Source organism: Suricata suricatta, chromosome 8 (assembly GCF_006229205.1).
Source record: "Suricata suricatta isolate VVHF042 chromosome 8, meerkat_22Aug2017_6uvM2_HiC, whole genome shotgun sequence".
In the NCBI taxonomy this organism is placed as follows: Eukaryota; Metazoa; Chordata; class Mammalia; order Carnivora; family Herpestidae; genus Suricata; species Suricata suricatta.
This window is the reverse complement of record NC_043707.1, coordinates 17,367,862-17,386,300: the sequence shown is the minus strand read 5'-3', so window position 1 is coordinate 17,386,300 and position 18,439 is coordinate 17,367,862. Positions and strand designations below refer to the sequence as shown.

At 43.8% G+C, this 18,439-nt stretch overlaps 1 protein-coding gene across 6 annotated transcripts in view; it reads right to left on the bottom strand.

The window, feature by feature from the left end:
• Positions 1 to 18,439, bottom strand: part of PRKCB (protein kinase C beta) — a 302,187-nt gene that overhangs the window by 265,747 nt on the left and 18,001 nt on the right. The window contains exon 1 of one of the 6 annotated variants that reach the window (XM_029947102.1): positions 7,891 to 7,945. The exons of the other annotated variants lie outside the window; for them this stretch is intronic. Coding sequence (XP_029802962.1) covers positions 7,891 to 7,930 — 40 coding nt within the window. The 5' untranslated portion in view covers positions 7,931 to 7,945. Of the gene's footprint in view, positions 1 to 7,890; positions 7,946 to 18,439 lie in introns of those variants that run through there. 6 annotated transcript variants of the gene reach the window in all.

Sequence of the window (18,439 nt, the reverse complement as noted above, 5' to 3'; positions counted from 1 at the left end):
TATATATATATATATATATATATATACACAGATGTGTTGGAAAAAAAACCACCATCATGGGAGTCCAGCATACATACTAACCAATCTTTGACAAATCAGTAGACGTCATTTAAATTATAGAAAGCATTTAACTCAAGAAACTAGGAAGAAGCCCTAACGCTGAGAAAATAGTGAAGAATAAAGCAGGAATTAATTCATCATGAAACAGAATTGAAGGATACATTTAAAGGGAGGGTGTTTGAGGGGAGAACACTTAACACTCCGGCAAACTCGTCAAGAAGATTTTGAAAATCAAAAATAGGAACGTCTCAGTAAAAATGAGAAAAGAGACAGAACTGCAGATGGCAAGGAGACTTTACAAATCACCATAGAATAATATGTACAGTCCTATACTAATACGTTAGAAGTTCAGTTACATGATTATTCTTGGAAAAACATACAAAGTATACCAATAATAGGTATAATTGGAAATTATATAATAATGGAATAAACTGGAAAAATGATCAAATAATTGATCCCAGAAAAGGCACTAGTCCCCAAAAGTTGTTTTTATGGAGGGAGGGGGAAGTAATGGCAAATTTTCTCCAACTTTTAAAGAACACTATAAATCCTTTGCCATTTAGATTCTGCTAAGTATCCAAAAAAAAAAAGGAAAGAAAGAAAGAAAGAAAAGAAAAGATAGATTTCCCAAATGTTTTGATGAAAAGAGCAAAAACTTGTAGATAATAGACCAATAAAGTAATCTTCCAGACCGATTTCACTTATGAATACACACTGAGAGATACTAAGTGTAATGTAAATAAATTTAACCCAATAACATAATAAAAAAATAATGAAAAAAGATAGTAACAATAGATATCATAAAGGTCATACGTTGTTTTGGTGTTTTATGATGAACATTGATTTTTCCAAAAGCAACAGTGTTATTTTCTGGGAGAAAATTGAAGTGACGATCCTATCTAGTGATCAAGAGAATTTGGAAATGTATGTATCGTAGGTGAGGGTATTGATTAGTGACCACTCCCCTGGAGAGCTATCTGGCAACAAAAACCTTTAAAATGACCATGGCCCTGACACAGAAACTGCAATTTGGGGAATTGTGCTAGGATGTGTACTAACAGCAGTCCTGGTGTTTTCATGCCTCCTGCAGCCATGCCCTTGGTAATGTCCTCCAACACATGCCCTGGACTTGGCCACTGTCACATGCTTTGGCCTTTGGGACAGACAGAAGCTTGACACAAACACAACGTTGAGTAAAGTCTGTGCATCAGGGACTTTCATGCTGCTGTTCTTGCAACTCTGTGACTGCTATATAGCCAAAGCAGGAGGGCCGCAAGATGAGATACCACAGTCATCCCAAGCAATCCAAGGAATCCACCAGCCAACTGCAAATGCCTGAGTGAGCCTAACCTATATCCACGGATTCCAGCCCATAACAAAAGAACTGCCTAGCCCATATTACAGCCCTGTGGAACAGAAGTATTTGCTTTTTTACACCACCATGCTGTGGGATGCTTTGTTACACAGCAAAAGCTAACTAATACTAAGGATACCAACTTACCCTTAGGAAATATTCAGAAATAGCCATCCAAAGAGATAAATAGACAAAGATGTTATTTGTAACAGTAACATTACTGCTACATGTTAATATTAAATATTAATATTAAGTATATTTAAATAATACTTAAATAATGTTAATATTTAAGTATTATTTAAATAATATTAAAAGGGGCTGCTTTAGGTAAATTTTGGTATATCCATTCCATGAAAATCCACACAACCATTAAAAATCCCTTGTAGAAAAACATTTGATGTGGCAAATATTTACATCGTACCACTTTGCGCAAAAAGACGACTATAAAACAGTATTATGGTATGACACTATTTTGGTTAAAAATGAAAATAATTACAGGTATTTATATGCATGGAAAAACACCAGAATGACATAAAAATATTACCAGTGTCAGTCTTTGAACATGAGGGGTTTTTCCTTTTTTTTTTTCACACTTTTCATATTTTCTGCATTGATCCTAAGTCAGGACTTGTAAACAGTCACTGGACTGCCCTGGGAGCCGAACCTGGAATGCTCTGAGCCCACTGAAGGCCACTGGTGAGGAATCAGACAAGGGGTAATCCAGGCATGGATGTTAGAAAATCCTCCTAGTATAATCCCTATCAAACCAGCCTAAGCATGGTGATCGTCAGCACACTTGGGAAAAGCAAAAGGAGAGAGAGCTGGAATAGGCCACCACGTTGCTGGCAAAGGCCTTCATGCCATGGCCAAGGTATCATCTCCACATCCACCAAGCTTTCCTGGCTTCTCCTGTCTACTCTCCCCCAGGCTCTCCCTTCCATATTCCCTTCTTACCTTTCCCTTTATTTATTGGTCATTTGGAGTTTCTCAGAGTCCCTTTGAGGATAAGAGGACAGATTGAGATAGGGGGCCAGAGGAGAGGCATCCAAAGATAAAGTACACCCAGGGAGTTAGCAAGACTCCCGTTACCTTCCGTCAGACCATCCCCACAGTCAAGAATAAGCACAAGGGCCAGGGCACCATGATGGCTCAGTCAGTTAAGTGTCTGGCTCTTGGTCTCACTCCAGGTCATCATCTCACAGTTCATGAGTTCAAGCCCCACATTGGGCTCTGCACTGACTGTATGGAACCTGCTTGGGATTCTCTCTCCCTCTCTCTCTCTGTGCCCCTTCCAATTCGCATGCTCACTCGCTCGCTCTCTCTCTCTCTCTCAAAATAACTAAATAAATGAACTTATTAAAAAAGAAGAAGAAGAAGAAGTAGAAGAAGAAGCCCAAAAGCCACTCCAAGTCCACCCTATAGACTGAGGGATCACAGGATGAAGATCTCTGATCCTGCTACAAGGATGCTATCTGGTCCATCCCCATGTCAATAAGCTGGTTCTACTCACATGGTATCATGGATGTAAAGTTGGAACAGGTGAGACTGGGATCACAAGACTTGGATAATAGTCTAGTTCTGATGCTGACTTGACATTGAACGTAAGAATTCATGCCACATCCCTGAGCCACCCTTTCCTCCTCTGCAAAATAGGTCCAACACATCCCCGTAGCCTGTGTTAAGCTCCTGCAAGAACTGATGTATTTCTCAGTGCTGTATACCAACAGGCACTCAACGCATACACATCAAACACAGCAAATGAAACTAGCTAACTATTCACTCATGCAAAGCTTCATATGAAGAACAGACGGATGGGAATGCAAGTGCTTTGAATATATAAATCACACTACGATGTATAACTTCATGTTTTTTTTACTAATATGAAAACAGAAATGACATTATCTTAGAAATAACATGCTCATCCCTTGAGACAAAAAAGCTCTAGGACTTTTGTAAAACAAGGTTTGAGAATCACTGAAGTAAGAATTAAAGCTCATGACCTTAAAACGACTTAATCCCCCAAATCAGCAACACTGCATCCTGAAGTAACAGAGGTTTTTTTTTAACCAACCATGTAGTCAGTGTTTAATGTCCAGGACATAAGGCACAGAAGGGCAAAGGGAGTGAGATTTCACAGCATTCTTACTGAAACAAATGGATGTCGGGGCAGGGGTCGGGGGTGCTGCGAGCTTTCCCAACACATCTGTCTACCACCAATTAAAATGTTGAGTGTTGAGGCCCTCACCAAAGATCTTCTGTCAAGGGCTCGTGATAACAGGAACTTCTTTATCACCGAGACCAAGGCAGCCATGCTACTTATTAACAGCCATTTGTTCCAGAAAATGGCACAGAGAGATGTGGGATCCAGTCGTCTCCCAATTTGCACACACTTGAAAGCTGTTGGTGACACAGCTCTGGGAGGGAGTGGGCAGGGGGCCTATGGTTTTTCACACATTACACTGGAAAGGCTTCTAACTGTACAAGAAGGTAGGTTGTGGGATGCCAGCCAAGCTAAACACTGACAAATTCCCTTCTGGTCAGTGTCTGCAAAATTTCTGTGCTGTCTTTGGTAGAAGCTCCTTTCCTGGGTCAATGTGATGGGCAGACTTGCGACATTATCTTTCACAAATGGTTGCATTAAGATGTCCGTCAGCGTACCCAGGTCATTCAGAGCAACCCGACCCCTGGAAACTGGGCATTGGATCGATCTAGAGCTGGAATCACCATATCTGACTGGCTTCTCTAATTAAGATCTCATGCCTCATCCCTCTTGAACTGAGGATTCAAGGAAGAAGTGATAATAGTGACTCATGACACCCTCATATACACCCTGGAGATGTGTCCAACATAGAAAACTGGGCCACACAGTTTAGGAAATACCCAAGAGAGTCCCTGCTCCCCAGTTATGACTTTATTATTTTCAAAAATAATATTTGTCTTTTTTAAAGTGTACTTATTTTGAGAGAGAAAGAGAGCATGCAACAGTGAGGGAGAAGCAAAGAGAAGGGAAAAAGAAGAATCCTAAGCAGGCTCTGCACTGTCAGCACAGAGCCCTATGTGGGACTCGATCTCATGAACCATGAGATTGTGACCTGAGCCAAAATCAAGAGTTAGACACTTGACTGACTGAGCCACCCAGGCACCCCAAAAATATTATTTGTTAGCATTTGCTGAATGGGAAAGTTAGAGAACACAGATGCATGCACCTGTAAGCATATACCACACACACACACACACACACACACACACACACACACACACACACTAGCATTTACAACTTCACCACTCAATGATAAACACAAATAAAAACATATAAGAATACCATGTGTTCATTTAGTTTTTTTCCTAGACATACATATGCATATAAAAATAAGCATCTTACTTTATAACCTGATTTTTTTCCTAACAAGCCATATATCGTGACCATTTTCCTGAAGAATCCAATCAGCATTTTCCATGGCAATATAATATTCTATCAAATGTTTTAACATTATTTACCTATTGTATAGTTTGGCTATTTACAGTTATCCTCTGCTATAAACAGTAGCACGACAGCTTTCCTAATACATATCTATACACACAGTTCTGTTTCCTGAAGAGGCTATGGAATTGAAAATACTTTAAGTAAGAAAGCACAAAATGTATAAGGCTAGGCTGATGCTAGGTATGCTTTCATGGGTGTTGAAATATCCTAAGATTTAGACATCAGTGTGGGGAGGAAGATCATGACTTGGGCCCCAGTATCCTCAGTAAATGGGGGTTGGGGGGAGTGTATAGTGGTCTATAGATGAAAATGAGGAAGAAGCAAGAGGGCAGAATGATCACTTACTAGGAGTCTTAAAGGTCAGCTCTTAAACAAGAGTGGGACCTCCAAGAAGCAATAATAAAGAACAAGAGAAAGGTCAACACCTGACTCTAAAGGGTTGTTGTTCCTGACTGGGATGGTATCCCCAGAAGAAAGTCAAGTTCCTCTTCAGGCAGGAGGAGAAACTGTTCAATAGAACCAAGTCCAAAGCGTACAGTGAAGAGTCAACAAGGGCGTCAAGACAGCCAGGACCTGGTATGAAACAGAGAAAGTATTGGGACTGGAGCTTGCCTCTCAGCTTATGACTAAGAATTAAAAGGTGGGAAACATGGTTGGAAGTGACCAGCCTCCCGAGCCTTCAATGGGGTACAGATCACTTCGCTTCCAGAAAGAGTTAAGGATCCTGAAGAGTGTCTCTCCTGGTTTCAAAGAAGTGGCCAAAGATATGCTAGGCTTATGAAGATGTTCTGTTCTGTGTGACAGTTGTCACAGGAAGGGCAAAGGCCCCTACAAGGTTCACAGCAAGAAAACAGAGCCTTATTCTGGGCAAGAACTATCTCATAGGGTACAGAGAAGCCCCTTGTAATAGAGTAAGGGTATTAGGAGCTTTGCAGAGAGACAGTGAGGTCTATCTCAGGGAATCTTTTCTTGATTCAGGCAATAAAACTGGAGAATGAAAGGTCAGTGTGTTCCTCCTCAAATATTAGCTCCCTCAGTAAGGATTTTCAAGGTAGCTGTAGAATGTAGGATTCAAGAGAACCTCCTAGAAGTTAAATAGACCCATTTGTTCATTTTTTAATTCATTTAAAGAGTATGTATTATCTACTCTGTGCAAGGCAACATTCTAAACAGAGAAGTGAATAGTTGAGTCCCTGCCCTCATGGGGAATATACTGTTCATCATTAACAACAAACAAATATATAGTAGAATACCAGTTAATATCAGGTGCTATAAAGAAAAGGGAAAGAAGGCTATAGTGTTATTGTACATAGATGATAAAAGAGATAGATTGAAAGAGAGAAACAGTCAGGAAAGCTGGGTTATATTGCAGTAATAAGCAACTCCAAAATAGGCAAAAGTTTTCTTTTTCTCTGTTATTACATGTCAGTGCCAAGCCAGCTAGCAGACCTGTTCTATGTAAACAGGATCATGCTGATGGAGAAGCCTGAACTCAAGAGAGTCTAGAACCAGCAATGACATGCTCCAGCATAAAAATGGCATAGACTACTTTAGATTACAACTCATTGGTCGGAACTACTCATATGGCCCTACCTACCCACAAGGGAGATAGAAAGTACAATCCTATCATAGGCCAATAAGCCAAAGCACCAGACATACTTAGTGACAAGCATTAGTGATTATGAAAGTAGATGGTTAAATAGAGGCAGATGTACTAATAGTAATAGCTAACACACATATAGCACTGCTACGAACCAGGCACTAATGAAAACACCCTACACATATTGACTTACATATCCCCCATAACAATACCATGAGATAGGCTCTATTAATAATTTCAATAGCAATCTCATTTTATAGTTGAGGAGGCTGAGGCAAGGAGAGGTTAAAAATCTTAACTAAGATCATATCTTGGTGGGTGGCAGAGCTGGGATTCTAATTTAGTCAAGATAACTCCAAAGTCTATTATCTTAATCATTAAATTATGTTGAATATGAATAGAGGATGGCTGGATGGATGGATGGCTTGATGGATGATGGATGGATGGATGGATAGATGGATGGATGGATGGATGGACGGATGGATGGATAGACAGATGGATGGATAGATGGATGGATGGATAGGTGGGTAGATGATCAGTCATGTTAAATGAAAATAATAGCATTTACTAGGAAAATAAGAGAGCTTGACTCATGCTCCACCAGTGAAAGGGACTCACACACTTGCAGGTCTCACATTCCCACCACCAGTCTTGGTCATCCAGCTATGTCACTTACATTCTCAACAGCACACCTGTGGAAAAGCTGTCACAGGGTTCTAAGCATAAGGCCAGAGGCCAGCATAGGCACAGCATGTGCTTGCCAGTGAAATCCTTCCAGCCATCTTGTAACCCTTTTTGGCAGATGAGGAGTAGTTCCTTATAGATAAAGACAGTTAAGCCCAGGCCAACCCAGGAAGACTATGACAGGCTATGGCTGAGAAAAAGCATCCATGACTGGGCAGTGGAGGGAGGGTGAACCAACTGGATGTTATGGCAAAACCAATGGTGCCTGAGTCAGAAGCAGTAGGTTTTGAGGATTTCCTCTGGCACCAGCACACATTAAAATGGGAAATGGTTACCCAGCAGCATATTGCTTGCTGTAACAGCATTCAACTTCCTGGGTAAAGAAAATACAGAAAGGCAGCCAGGAAGACAGCCTTAAAGGTTTTGCTTCTCCATCCCATGCCCACTATTCTCCAGCTACATGATCATGCCAAACTGGTTTCTTCCTCAGCCTTTACATGGTTCACCCCAGGGTCCAGAAACAGTACCCTCCCCAACTCTGCATGGCTGGCTCGTTCCCATCTTATAGTCCTCAGATCAAATATCAGTTGAGGGGAGGGGGGTATCCCCTATTTAAGATAGCCACTCACTCCGCTGCCTCCTCCCGATTCAAACTCCACATGACATTTATCACAAATTGAACTCATTGTGTTTTTTCAATCTGCTTACTTGAGTACTGTCCGTCTGCTTGCTGAAGTATCAGCTCCATGAGGACAGGGACCTGTCTCAGTCATTCTATCTCCACAGCCTAGCTCGGTGACTGGAACAAAGCTGGTGCCCCATCAGCAAACAGATGTGTCAGCTGGGGCCATTGAGGAATTGGAGGCCAAGTCTCCAGAAGAGTCTGCCCAAGACACTGCCACTCTGCCATTCCACTTCTAGGTAGACATTCGAAAGAGTCACAATCAAGGTCTCAAAGAAACACTGGGACACCCATGTTCACAATAGCATAAGGCACAATAGCCAAGAGATGGAAGAAACATGAGTGTCCATGGATAAACAAAATGTGATATATACATACAATGGAACTTTATTCGGCCTTCAAAAGGAAGGAAATTCTGACCCGTGCTACAATATGGAGGCACCTTGAGGGCATTATGTTAAGTGAAATAAGTCAGTCACAAAAAGACAACTAAAGTATGATTCCACTTACGTGAGGGATCTAAAGTAGTCAAACTCCCAGAAACAGAAAATGGAATGGTGATTACCAGGGGGTGGGAGAGGGGGCAATGGGGAGCTGTCCCGTGGATATAGGGTTTCAGGCTGCAGAGAGCTCTGGAAAGCTGCTACACAACTTACCACACCTATAGTATACGCTTAAAAATGGTGAAGGCAGTAAATTTTATGGCATTTTACCATGATTTTTAAATGTTTTAATATTTTTAAAACAATAAAATTTCCACCTATCCCAGGGAACAGAGTGGACAGCTGTAGCTAAATTAGTTAAAAGGAGAGAGGGGTAGGGATTGGAAGTAGAGAAAGACCCAGGAGCAGAGGGCCCCATTTCCTGCCCTGTCTACTCTTTGACATTCACCTTGGGAAGATGGACACAGACGCTCCCTGAGCATCAGGAGCCCTTTCAACATCACAAGGACTAAAGACTTCTAGAAATCTGCTCTGAGAACCTAATTAGGGGTGCAGGCCCAGGATGTTTATCAGAGCCCTATTATCCTAGTGAGAAATGGGAACACTCTTAATGACCATCCTCAGGATACCGGCTAGGAAAGGGTGGCCAAGCCATGCACTGGAGCCCACAGAGCCAGGCGAAAGGACAACGATGACATGGAAAATGACAAATGGGTAGTCTCATAAATCATCATGACCCCATCTGTGACAGAGAGAGAGATTCAGAGACAAAGAAAACAGATAAATACACCAAGGTATTAACATTTGTAGGGGTGAGATCACTTGCTTTCTCTTTATCTTGTAATGTTTTGTAATGAATATGTATTGCTTCCGCAATGTGAAAGAATTATTTTAAAGCAGAAAATATGGCAGGGAAATTGTTTATAAGGAAACGCTAGGGGATCCCAAAGAAAATTCTCATACCCTGAGAGTCAAATTATAGCACAGAAAGAACCCCCCATAAAGAATAGAAAATACAAAACTTCAGTTATATAATTCAGAAAGGCCTGCAGAGGCTGCCAGACACCCACGGAGACCCAAACAGACCTTCTGGAACTCAAACCGGGGCACAGAAAACACACAAAAAAGTATAAGGACCCATCCAGAGATGAAAGATTGTATGTACAGCATCACAGAGACAAAAATGAGTGTAAGAAAGAGGAAGCAAGAAACAATGTTCATGGTCCTTTGAGGTACCAGTGCTGGCTTTGGCGGGGGGGGGGGGGGGGGGGGGGGGGGGGGGGGGGGGGGTGTAAGGGGTGTGGGTGAGCACATTCCCAACACTGGCTTCCAGGGAGCCCCTATAATTAAGCTAATGCTAAGAGGAAGGAGTCTTTCTATTTAGCTGTCATCTGTGTGAGCACAAGAGGTGAGTCAGGGCAGACCCTGCAGCAGAATGGAAAAGACCCAGGAGCCCGCCAGCTGACCGAGCTGCCACTGTGATCGCTCAAGGGAGGGTGGGGGTACACACAAGGAAGTCTAGCAGTGTGACCCTGAAAGCTGAAGACAAATAATAACGATAGTAAACACCTTTAGAGCCTGTCTTAAGTGCCAGGCACTGTTCCAAATGATATATGTATATATCAGGGATTCTATACATATACTCAATTTAATTTTCTCAACAACTCCATGAGACAGTTAGTATTAGTATCCTCATTTTGCTGATGAAAACTGAGAGGTTAAGTAACTTCCCAAAGGTCACAGAGGTAATAAAGAGCAGAGGCAGGGTTCAAACACAGGAAGCTAGGGCTCTAGCCATCTATGTTCTGGTCTACTATACTGTTCTCTCCTGGAAATCCAAAAGACCACAAACAATGTCCAGACTGCCTGGACATTGGTTTATAAGAGATTCATCTCAAGAAGTTACAGAGGGGCATCTGGGTGGCTCAGCTGGTTAAGCATCTGACTTCAGCTCAGGTCACGATCTATCGGGTCACAGGTTTGAGTCCCGCATCAGGCTCTGTGCTGATAGCTCTGAGCCTGGAGTCTGCTTCCAGATTCTCTGTCTCCTTCTCTCTCTCTGCCCCCAGCCCTCTCTCTCTCTCTCTCTCTCTCTCTCTCTCTCTCCTTTCAAAAATAAATAACATTTTTTTAAAAAGTCACATAGAAAGCGTCAGGGTCCAATATCCTTGGCACCTCACCACAGGATATGAAAACAGCAAAGGCTTACTCAAGAAAACCACCTTCCCACCCCCACGTCCCCTACTACTTGGGCCCACAGCCCTCAGTATTCTCTAGTTCCTAAGTGCCCACAAAGTGTGAAAACCAGCTCTCAGCAGGGGCCACACCGTGTTCAACCACTGCCCTGCCTCTTAAGAACACAGAGTCTGCAGGCAAAATGACAAGTCCAACTCCTTTCTCCACTCCCTGCTGGCGCTACTTTTGAAAGGCTAATTAATCCTTCTCTCCACCTCCATTACGCTTTTGTAAAATAGGGAGAACAGTATTAAAGTCAATACTCATTACTCACAGATGCTGTGTTTGCAAATCCACCTCCTTGCTATTACTTGTAACCCCAAAATCAACACTCAAGTTACTTTCATGGTCATCCTCGGACAGGTAGGCAAGCGGCAGAAAATCTGAGTCACCCGACACACACATTCCCAGCTGAGGTTGAACAAGGTGATGCTCTACCTTCTTGGTTCAGTTTTCATGCTGGAAAGTTTTCTTTTTTCTCTCTTTTTTCTTTTTTTCTTTTTTTTTCGGTATATTTAGTACCACGTTTTTCACACTTTTGTGCTTTTTGTTGGAAACTGCTATTTCAAATGGCCCCCAAGGGTGCGTTCCTAAGTGCAAGAAGGCTGTGATGTAACATTTCACGAAAATAGGTATGTTGGGTAAATTTCATCCAGGAATGAGTTGTAGTGCTGTTGACCATGAGTTTGATGTTAATGAGTCCACAACAGATATTAAATGAGGTGACTTTAAAACAAAAAAACACAGAAAACAAGGTTACGTATTGATGGGTTAACAAAAATGTCATAGTCAGAGGCTCAACGGAACCTGTTCCCATATTCCCCATACTCATTATTTACTAATTCGGTGTTTGCAGCAACTTTATCAAACATTAACTACCACAAATAATAATGAGTACCTCAAAGTACTGTCAGCCTTAAATAAGCTGGTATTGGGGCACCTGGGTGGTTCAGTTGGTTAAGCATCCGACTTTGGCTCAGGTCATGGTCTCGTGGTTCAGGAGTTCAAGCCCCACGTTGGTCTCTGTGCTGACATCTCAGAGCCTCGAGCCTGCTTTGGACACTGTCTCCCTTTCTCTCTGCCCCTCTCCCACTTGCACTCTGCCTCTCTCAAAAATGAATAAACTTAAAAAAAATTTTAATGAGCTGCAATGACTAAGGCACTTGCAATGGTGCTTTGAAAATACTAAGTGCTAGGTAGGTATTCTCCATGTCCATTTAAGATAAGATAGATGTCTGAGAGAAATAAAAGAGAACTAGAGCTGCACAGAGAACAACTGGTGTTCAGGAAATGAGTTGAATGGGTCAAGTGAATGGCTCCGACAAATATTTAGAAAGTGGGCAGTGATGGCATGGCACACCAGTGGCAAAGAGCTCAGAGTCAGTAACTGGCTTTAGGTTGAGGAAAGAAGACTCTAAGAGACATGAACGGGGTCCACGCCTGGGGTCCACTCCCCTTGGTCTTCCTTGAGGAGTATTATATGGGGTGTTGGGGGTGTCAGCAAGCTGGGCTGGTCATGTGACACACGGTAGGCTGAGCAGAGAAGCTCCCTCCCTGGATTTTGCATCTTGAACAAAGTGATTGATCCTGTGTATGCTATCCTGAAGGAATGGGCCATTCCACCTACTTCCTAAATCCCCAGGACTTCTCTGGTTACAGAACTTTCCAAAGCCTAAGTCTTCACCTTTTCCCTCACATCTCTGATTTCTCCCATATCTTCTAACAAGTTCACTTTTGCTTAAATTAATCAGAGGCAGCTTATGTTACTCACAGTTAAAGGATCTAAGTCAGGAATTTACAAGGGATAACCTTTCTTTAACCACCTTCTATCCTTCCAGTGCTAACCACTTCCCCCAGTGAACAATTTATTTTGAGAGGTAATATACTAAAGGGAGAAATCAAAACAAACACATCTATGAAATATCCACATACCGTTAAATGAGTTCACTTCTTCTGGCACAGATGAATCTTATAGCAGGGTTCCCAGAGATCTTACAAATAAGATGACCAAACTGCTGCCTGGGCCTCTGGAAAAATCCTGGACAACAATAAAACACTACAAGGCACCTCAATAGCATTCTGTTTTCAGAAATGGAAAGGTTCAGTAGATTCTGCAGACAAAAGACCCAGGGTAAGGAGAATGAGACTTATCAGATGAAACTCATTTCCTTTTTGTGTGTGTTTTATCTTATCGGTTTCATTTGGCTTGGTTTTGGATAGTTGCCACGCTGGACAAGGTGTGATATGAAAGACATCTCTGGACCTTAGCAAAGCTTTCCTCAGTGTTGCTCTCAATGGTCTTTTAGGAAAGTCAGAAAAACATGCTCCATCTTCTCAGATAATTCGGTGGACTAGGACTATAACACAATTTGCCTTCACATCATTTATACTCAAAATAACATAGACTTTTTCTCATATCTAGCTTCCCCAGTAGATTGGAGAATGTGTGAATAAAGGGACAGCATCTGTCTTGGACACCATTACATCTACATCTAGCACTGTGCCTGCTACCTTACATCAGGGTTCAAAAACGCTGCGTGCATGCACGAATGAATCAATCAGGGAATGAATTTGTGTCACCTGGTGAGAGACCCCTACAAGAGTCGCAACCATAAATGCCTACAGGGCCAGGCTGGATGTGAAAAATGAGGCAGAGACAGGAAGAGCCACATCCACCCAGAGGAGTCCCCTCCTTTTGGTTGTAGCCCTGGCACCTGAGGGATTGAAGAACACAGGCTGCCAGTTATTATGGTCCCTCAAAAGGTACCTAAAGACAAGTATTTAATGATGAAACCCTATTTTTAAGTATAGGTCTTATTATTTTAACTTTTCAAAAAATTGTTTAATGTTTATTTATTTTTGAGAGAGAAAGAAAGTGAGAGAGAGACAGAATACAAGCTGGGGAAGGACAGAGAGAGAGGAAGACATGGAATTTAAAGCAGGCTCTAGGCCCTGAGCTGTCACCACAGAACCCGACGTATGGCTCAAACCCACAAACTGTGAGATCATGACCTGAGATACCAACCAACTGAGCTACCCTGGTGCCCTCAACTCTTTTTTAAAATATTTATTTGTTTGTTTTTGAGAGAGAGAGAGAATCTGAAGCAGGCTCCTGGATCTGGGTCATCAGCACAGAGCCTGACATGGAGCTCAAACTCATGATCCGTGAGACCATGACCCAAACCGAAGTCGGACGCCTAACTGACTGAGCCACCCAGGCATCCCTAATATTTTAACTCTTTCCAGTTGAAACAAAATTATGCCTAGGGTGAGATTTAGCCCTTAGACACCAGTGGTGAGCTCTGCTAAAAGGGGTTCTGGTCTAGATCTTCAGTCATGTCCCACTCAGTATTTTTGCAAAAAGACCGGAGAATGGATCAAAGGAGTCAAGTTTTCAAACAACACATAGCCAAAGACGTTAGTGACCAGGCTGGAAGACAGAAGTAAGATCTTCAGCACATTTAACAGAAGAAATTTAGCATGAGCTAAATAGAAGGTCCAGAAACCAAATTTTCAAGTCCAGGAACCCAGCTTGGATTAAGAGGTTTTCAGATTCAACACTTATCAATCATGGAAGGATTTCATTAGACAAAAAGCTCAGTGAGTCAGCTGTATAAGACAGCAGCCAAAAATTAGTTAGTGATTTTAGACTAATTGAACTATATTACCAACATCAGTGATTGCAAATTGGCGGCCCACACATTGTTTGGCCTGTGAGTTGTTGCTTTTCTTTTTTTTTTTTTTTTTCAGTTTTGAAAAACTAAATTACCAATACTCCAAAATTAAGGGAGTTCCCATAAATAGTCTGGCTTCCTGTCTCTCTTGAAAAAATAAAAAGGGAAGCATCCAGCAACAGCAGGCCTGTGTTCCCACACTCGCATCAAGAGGCTGGAGCTAAGAAGTGGCCACACCTGTGAGACGGGACAGGTTCCCCGTTTCCCCAAAGTCCTCATCACTCCCCAGAGCCTCCCATCGCCAAGACTGTCAGCTGCCAATTTCATCACACTTACACTGTTATCTTCTACATGGTACTCTTAAAATAAAACAAACATTCCTCTGTACCCACATCTCTATGAAAAGGAGAAAAAAGGCAACATTCAAAAAAAATGCATGCTACAAAAAATTATATGTTTCTTGTATAAGTGAAGAAAATCCTTATGGTTTAAGATATAGGCCATTTCTTACATCTGCAATGCTTCACTCAGTTAAGGTATCTGCCCAGTTCCTACAAGAATCTGTATTTATAAATCCTGATCTGCACCATTAGATGTAAAGATTCATCTCTATTCAGTGATCGGCAGATTCCAGCTGAAGAGTTACTTGGGATTTCAGAATCCATTGTTTATGAAGGACATGGACAGGCTGTGAAACTGAGGACAAGTTCAAGAGCTTTTAGTTCGTGTTCAATGAAATTCTGTGCTGCCAATTTTAATGTTTGCCTGTTCTGACATAGAAAGCTAGACATTGTTGGTGAAATCAGAAAATTGTGGCACTGAATGTTTAGCCTAATACTATTTTAGTAAATACATGAAGATGTGGGTGTAGGTGTGTATTTGTTATACACATGAAAGAGTTTTCCCATCCAACCCTGAAATTCAGAGATTCTGTGAAATTTCTACATTCACTGACAGCCAAATACAAGACCAGGAAATGACCAAGCAGTTTATAGAGGAAAAAGGCAAGAGGATAGCGGAATTAGAAGTAAGTGTGCTGGCGACTATTTAAAAAATAATAATTTTGGTGAGGCTGAGTGGGCGTTTATGTGCAAGAGCCTCAGAAAACCAGAAGAGGAACTGCCTTGAAGTCAATAGACTACAGTAACTGGCTCTAGCTGATATCTTTTGGGGTCTCCGCCCATCCCTGGTGGGCTTCTCAGAAACCTACAGGGGTGGGACTCTAGCCATGTCCCTAACACCTGGCCACAGCTCAACGGCCCAGCGGTGGGCACCTGACCCAAAGAGGGACAATCAGATTGTCCCAGAAGCTTGGGATTATACCTAAGAGATGCTAGTGTCCCAGTAGGAAACAGCGTGGATATGGCCCCAAAGGCATGGCTGATGTGGTGCAAACACAGGCCAAGGAAGGAGAACAGGCAGACATGTAGGAACAGAAAAACTAATGGGCCGGAGACAGAGAGAGACTGAAAGAGCAAAGCTGCCTGTGTTCCTGACAGTTTTCCAGTTCTTCTGTCCAGCTGCTCATGAAGCCTGGCTGGACCTCCTGCCCTTTGAGCCCATAGAAGAACCTCCAGAAATGGCCATCATGGCAGCAGCGGCTCATGACTCACAGGTGCTTGCCATCGGCCTGGCAGTAAGTGCTTTCCATATAAGGGACTGTGAATTTTCCTGAAAACCTAAAAAGCAGCTACTGTTACCCCTCCTCCTTTTTTGTAGGGGAAGAAACTGGGGTGCAGAGACTTTCAGTGACTTCCCAAAGGCTAGGCTGCCCGGGCTAGGAAGTGGCTGAGCCAGAACCTGAATCTAAGCAGGGCCACTCCACAGGCCTGGCATCAAACCATGAAATATCCTGCCTCTTGGCCTAAGTGTGCTCAAGTGAATTTCCATCACTCATGACCCAGAAAGCCCTGCCTGAGTCGCGCACAGCCCACATGGGCTTGGGGGAGAGCATCCACCTGGAAGGTGCCATCCTGGGAGCCCTGCCAGCATTTCCCGTGAAGCTGGCTGGCAAAGGGCTATTTCCTGTGCCTGAGGCGGCTGCTGGCACCAGGGCCTCTGGGCACAAGAAGAGCCCTGGGGAAGCCATTCAGGTGCTGATATTGCATCCTGCCATTGACAAACATGTATTGAGCACCTTCTAGGTACCAGCGACCACTCTAGGCACCAAGAAAAGAGCAGAGACAGGCAAGGTTAGGGCTCTGCTCTCCCAAAGCTTACTTTCTAGAGGGAGGGGGACATACTCATCACTTTAAATGGTCAGAGATGTCATGGGAGAAAAGGTGATGTGATGAGAGAGCGTGAAGAGGGACACCTTGCAGAGGACAGTTGGAGAGGCTTCTCAGAGGCAGTGGCATCTGAGCTGAAATGGAAACGGTGAGAAGCTGTGATCCTGGGGAAGAGTCAGAGAGAGGGAATGAGGCAGGAACAAGGAACAGAAAGAAAGGGGGCCTCGGTGGCTCAGCTGGTTAAGCATCCCAACTCTTGATTGATTTCGGCTCAGGTCATGATCTCACGGTTCAAGCCCCACCTGGGGCTCTTCACGGACAGTGCAAAGGCTGCTTGGGATTCTCTCTCTCTCTCTCTCTCTCTCTCTCTCTCTCTCTCTCTCTCTCTCTCCCCCTCTCCCTCTCCCTCTCTACCCCTCTCTGCTCGTGCACATATCTCTCTCAAAATAAATAAACATTAAAGAGAGAGAGAGGGAGAGAGAAGAACAGAAGGGAGGCACAGTGGGTGGAGCACACCTTCATTCCACATATGTATTCGGGTCCCTTGGTGTGCCAGCACGTGGAGAGAAAGGCGCCCGTGCCTCAGGCCCCTGGTGCATGTAACTCCGAGGCCGGCAAAGGAGCTAGAGTGCAAAAATGGCCAGTTGTGCATTCCTCCCTGTATCCACAGCCTTCACAACATGACTTGGCAGCTCCATTCCTGAAGAGACAGCGCCTGCTCCCCACTTCTTGAATCTGGGGCGGCCACTGACTTGTCCCTGGCCAGGAGGACGCGGCAGAGGTGGCTGCGTCCCAATTCTGAAGCCAGCTCTCCAGAATCCTCATGAGGGTGTGTTCTTGGAGCCTTGGAACCTCGCCGCACGGCCACGCGAACAAGCCCAAGTAGCCTGCTGGGCGGGGAGACACACGAGGCCCCGTCTCCCCGCCGCTCCGGCTAACACACACTCCAGAGCTGCACAGGGGAGCGAAGCCACCGCAGGCCGGCCGGGTCCCAGGGAACCTGCCGGCCACCCGCGGACACACCAGGAAGCCCAGCCAAGATGAGCAGAGCTGCCGCGCTGACCTGTACTCCTCTGCGGTCTGGGGGAGGAGGGGAGAGTGTGTAATACAGAAGGCGCTAATTCATATACTAAGGTAGATGCCCAGACAGAGAGCAGCACAGGGCCTGTGAGGAAGGTGGGAATCAGCCCACGAGAGCCTGCTTTGTGGCTGTGCTTGGTACCCCTTCCCCCTAACAGCAGCAACGGCTCCGACGTGCCACAAACAAGAGAAACAGCTCAGGGCTTTCCTGGGAGGTTCCAAATGAGCAACTAGAACAAACCTCTGGTTCAGCCTGATGGTCTCAACTCACACACCTGGCTTTGCGTCCTAGCCCTGCCTCTTCCTAGCTGGGATAAGCGGCTTCACCTCCCCAGTCTCTGTTTGCACACCTACTGATGGAGTAAATAGGAGCGCACGGAGCAGAGCACGCGCCATGGAAGTGTTTACAACTGTTGTATAAAAACAGAAAGGAGGGGAACTCCCCACACAACAACGTATCGCTCGCTGGTGGTTTTTAAAAGAATTTCAGGTGGGAGCACAGACGTGCTTTCAATCACCCTAAACCACAGTAGGTGAAAACTGTTTCCTTTTCAATTCTTCTTCAATCCTCCTGCTTGTATCAAACAAGAGTGTTTACGTCTGGTGCTCCCGTGTTGTGAACCCCACTCTAATAGCTGCTAAACTCTTGGAACAAAGAGGAAGTTCCAAACTCAGATCCTTGTCAGCAAAGAGTACCTAGAATTATGTTATATTCATAATAGTTATGCGTATATGCAGTTACTAATTATTTGTGGTGATGTTTTTCCATTCAGATAGTGATAACGTTTCCTTTTTTTTTTTTTTAATTGTCTTATCGGGGTGCCCGGGTGGCTCAGTCGGCTAAGCATCTAACTCTTGATTTCAGCTCAGGTTATGATTTCACAGTTCATGGGTTTGAGCCCCGCATCCAGCTCC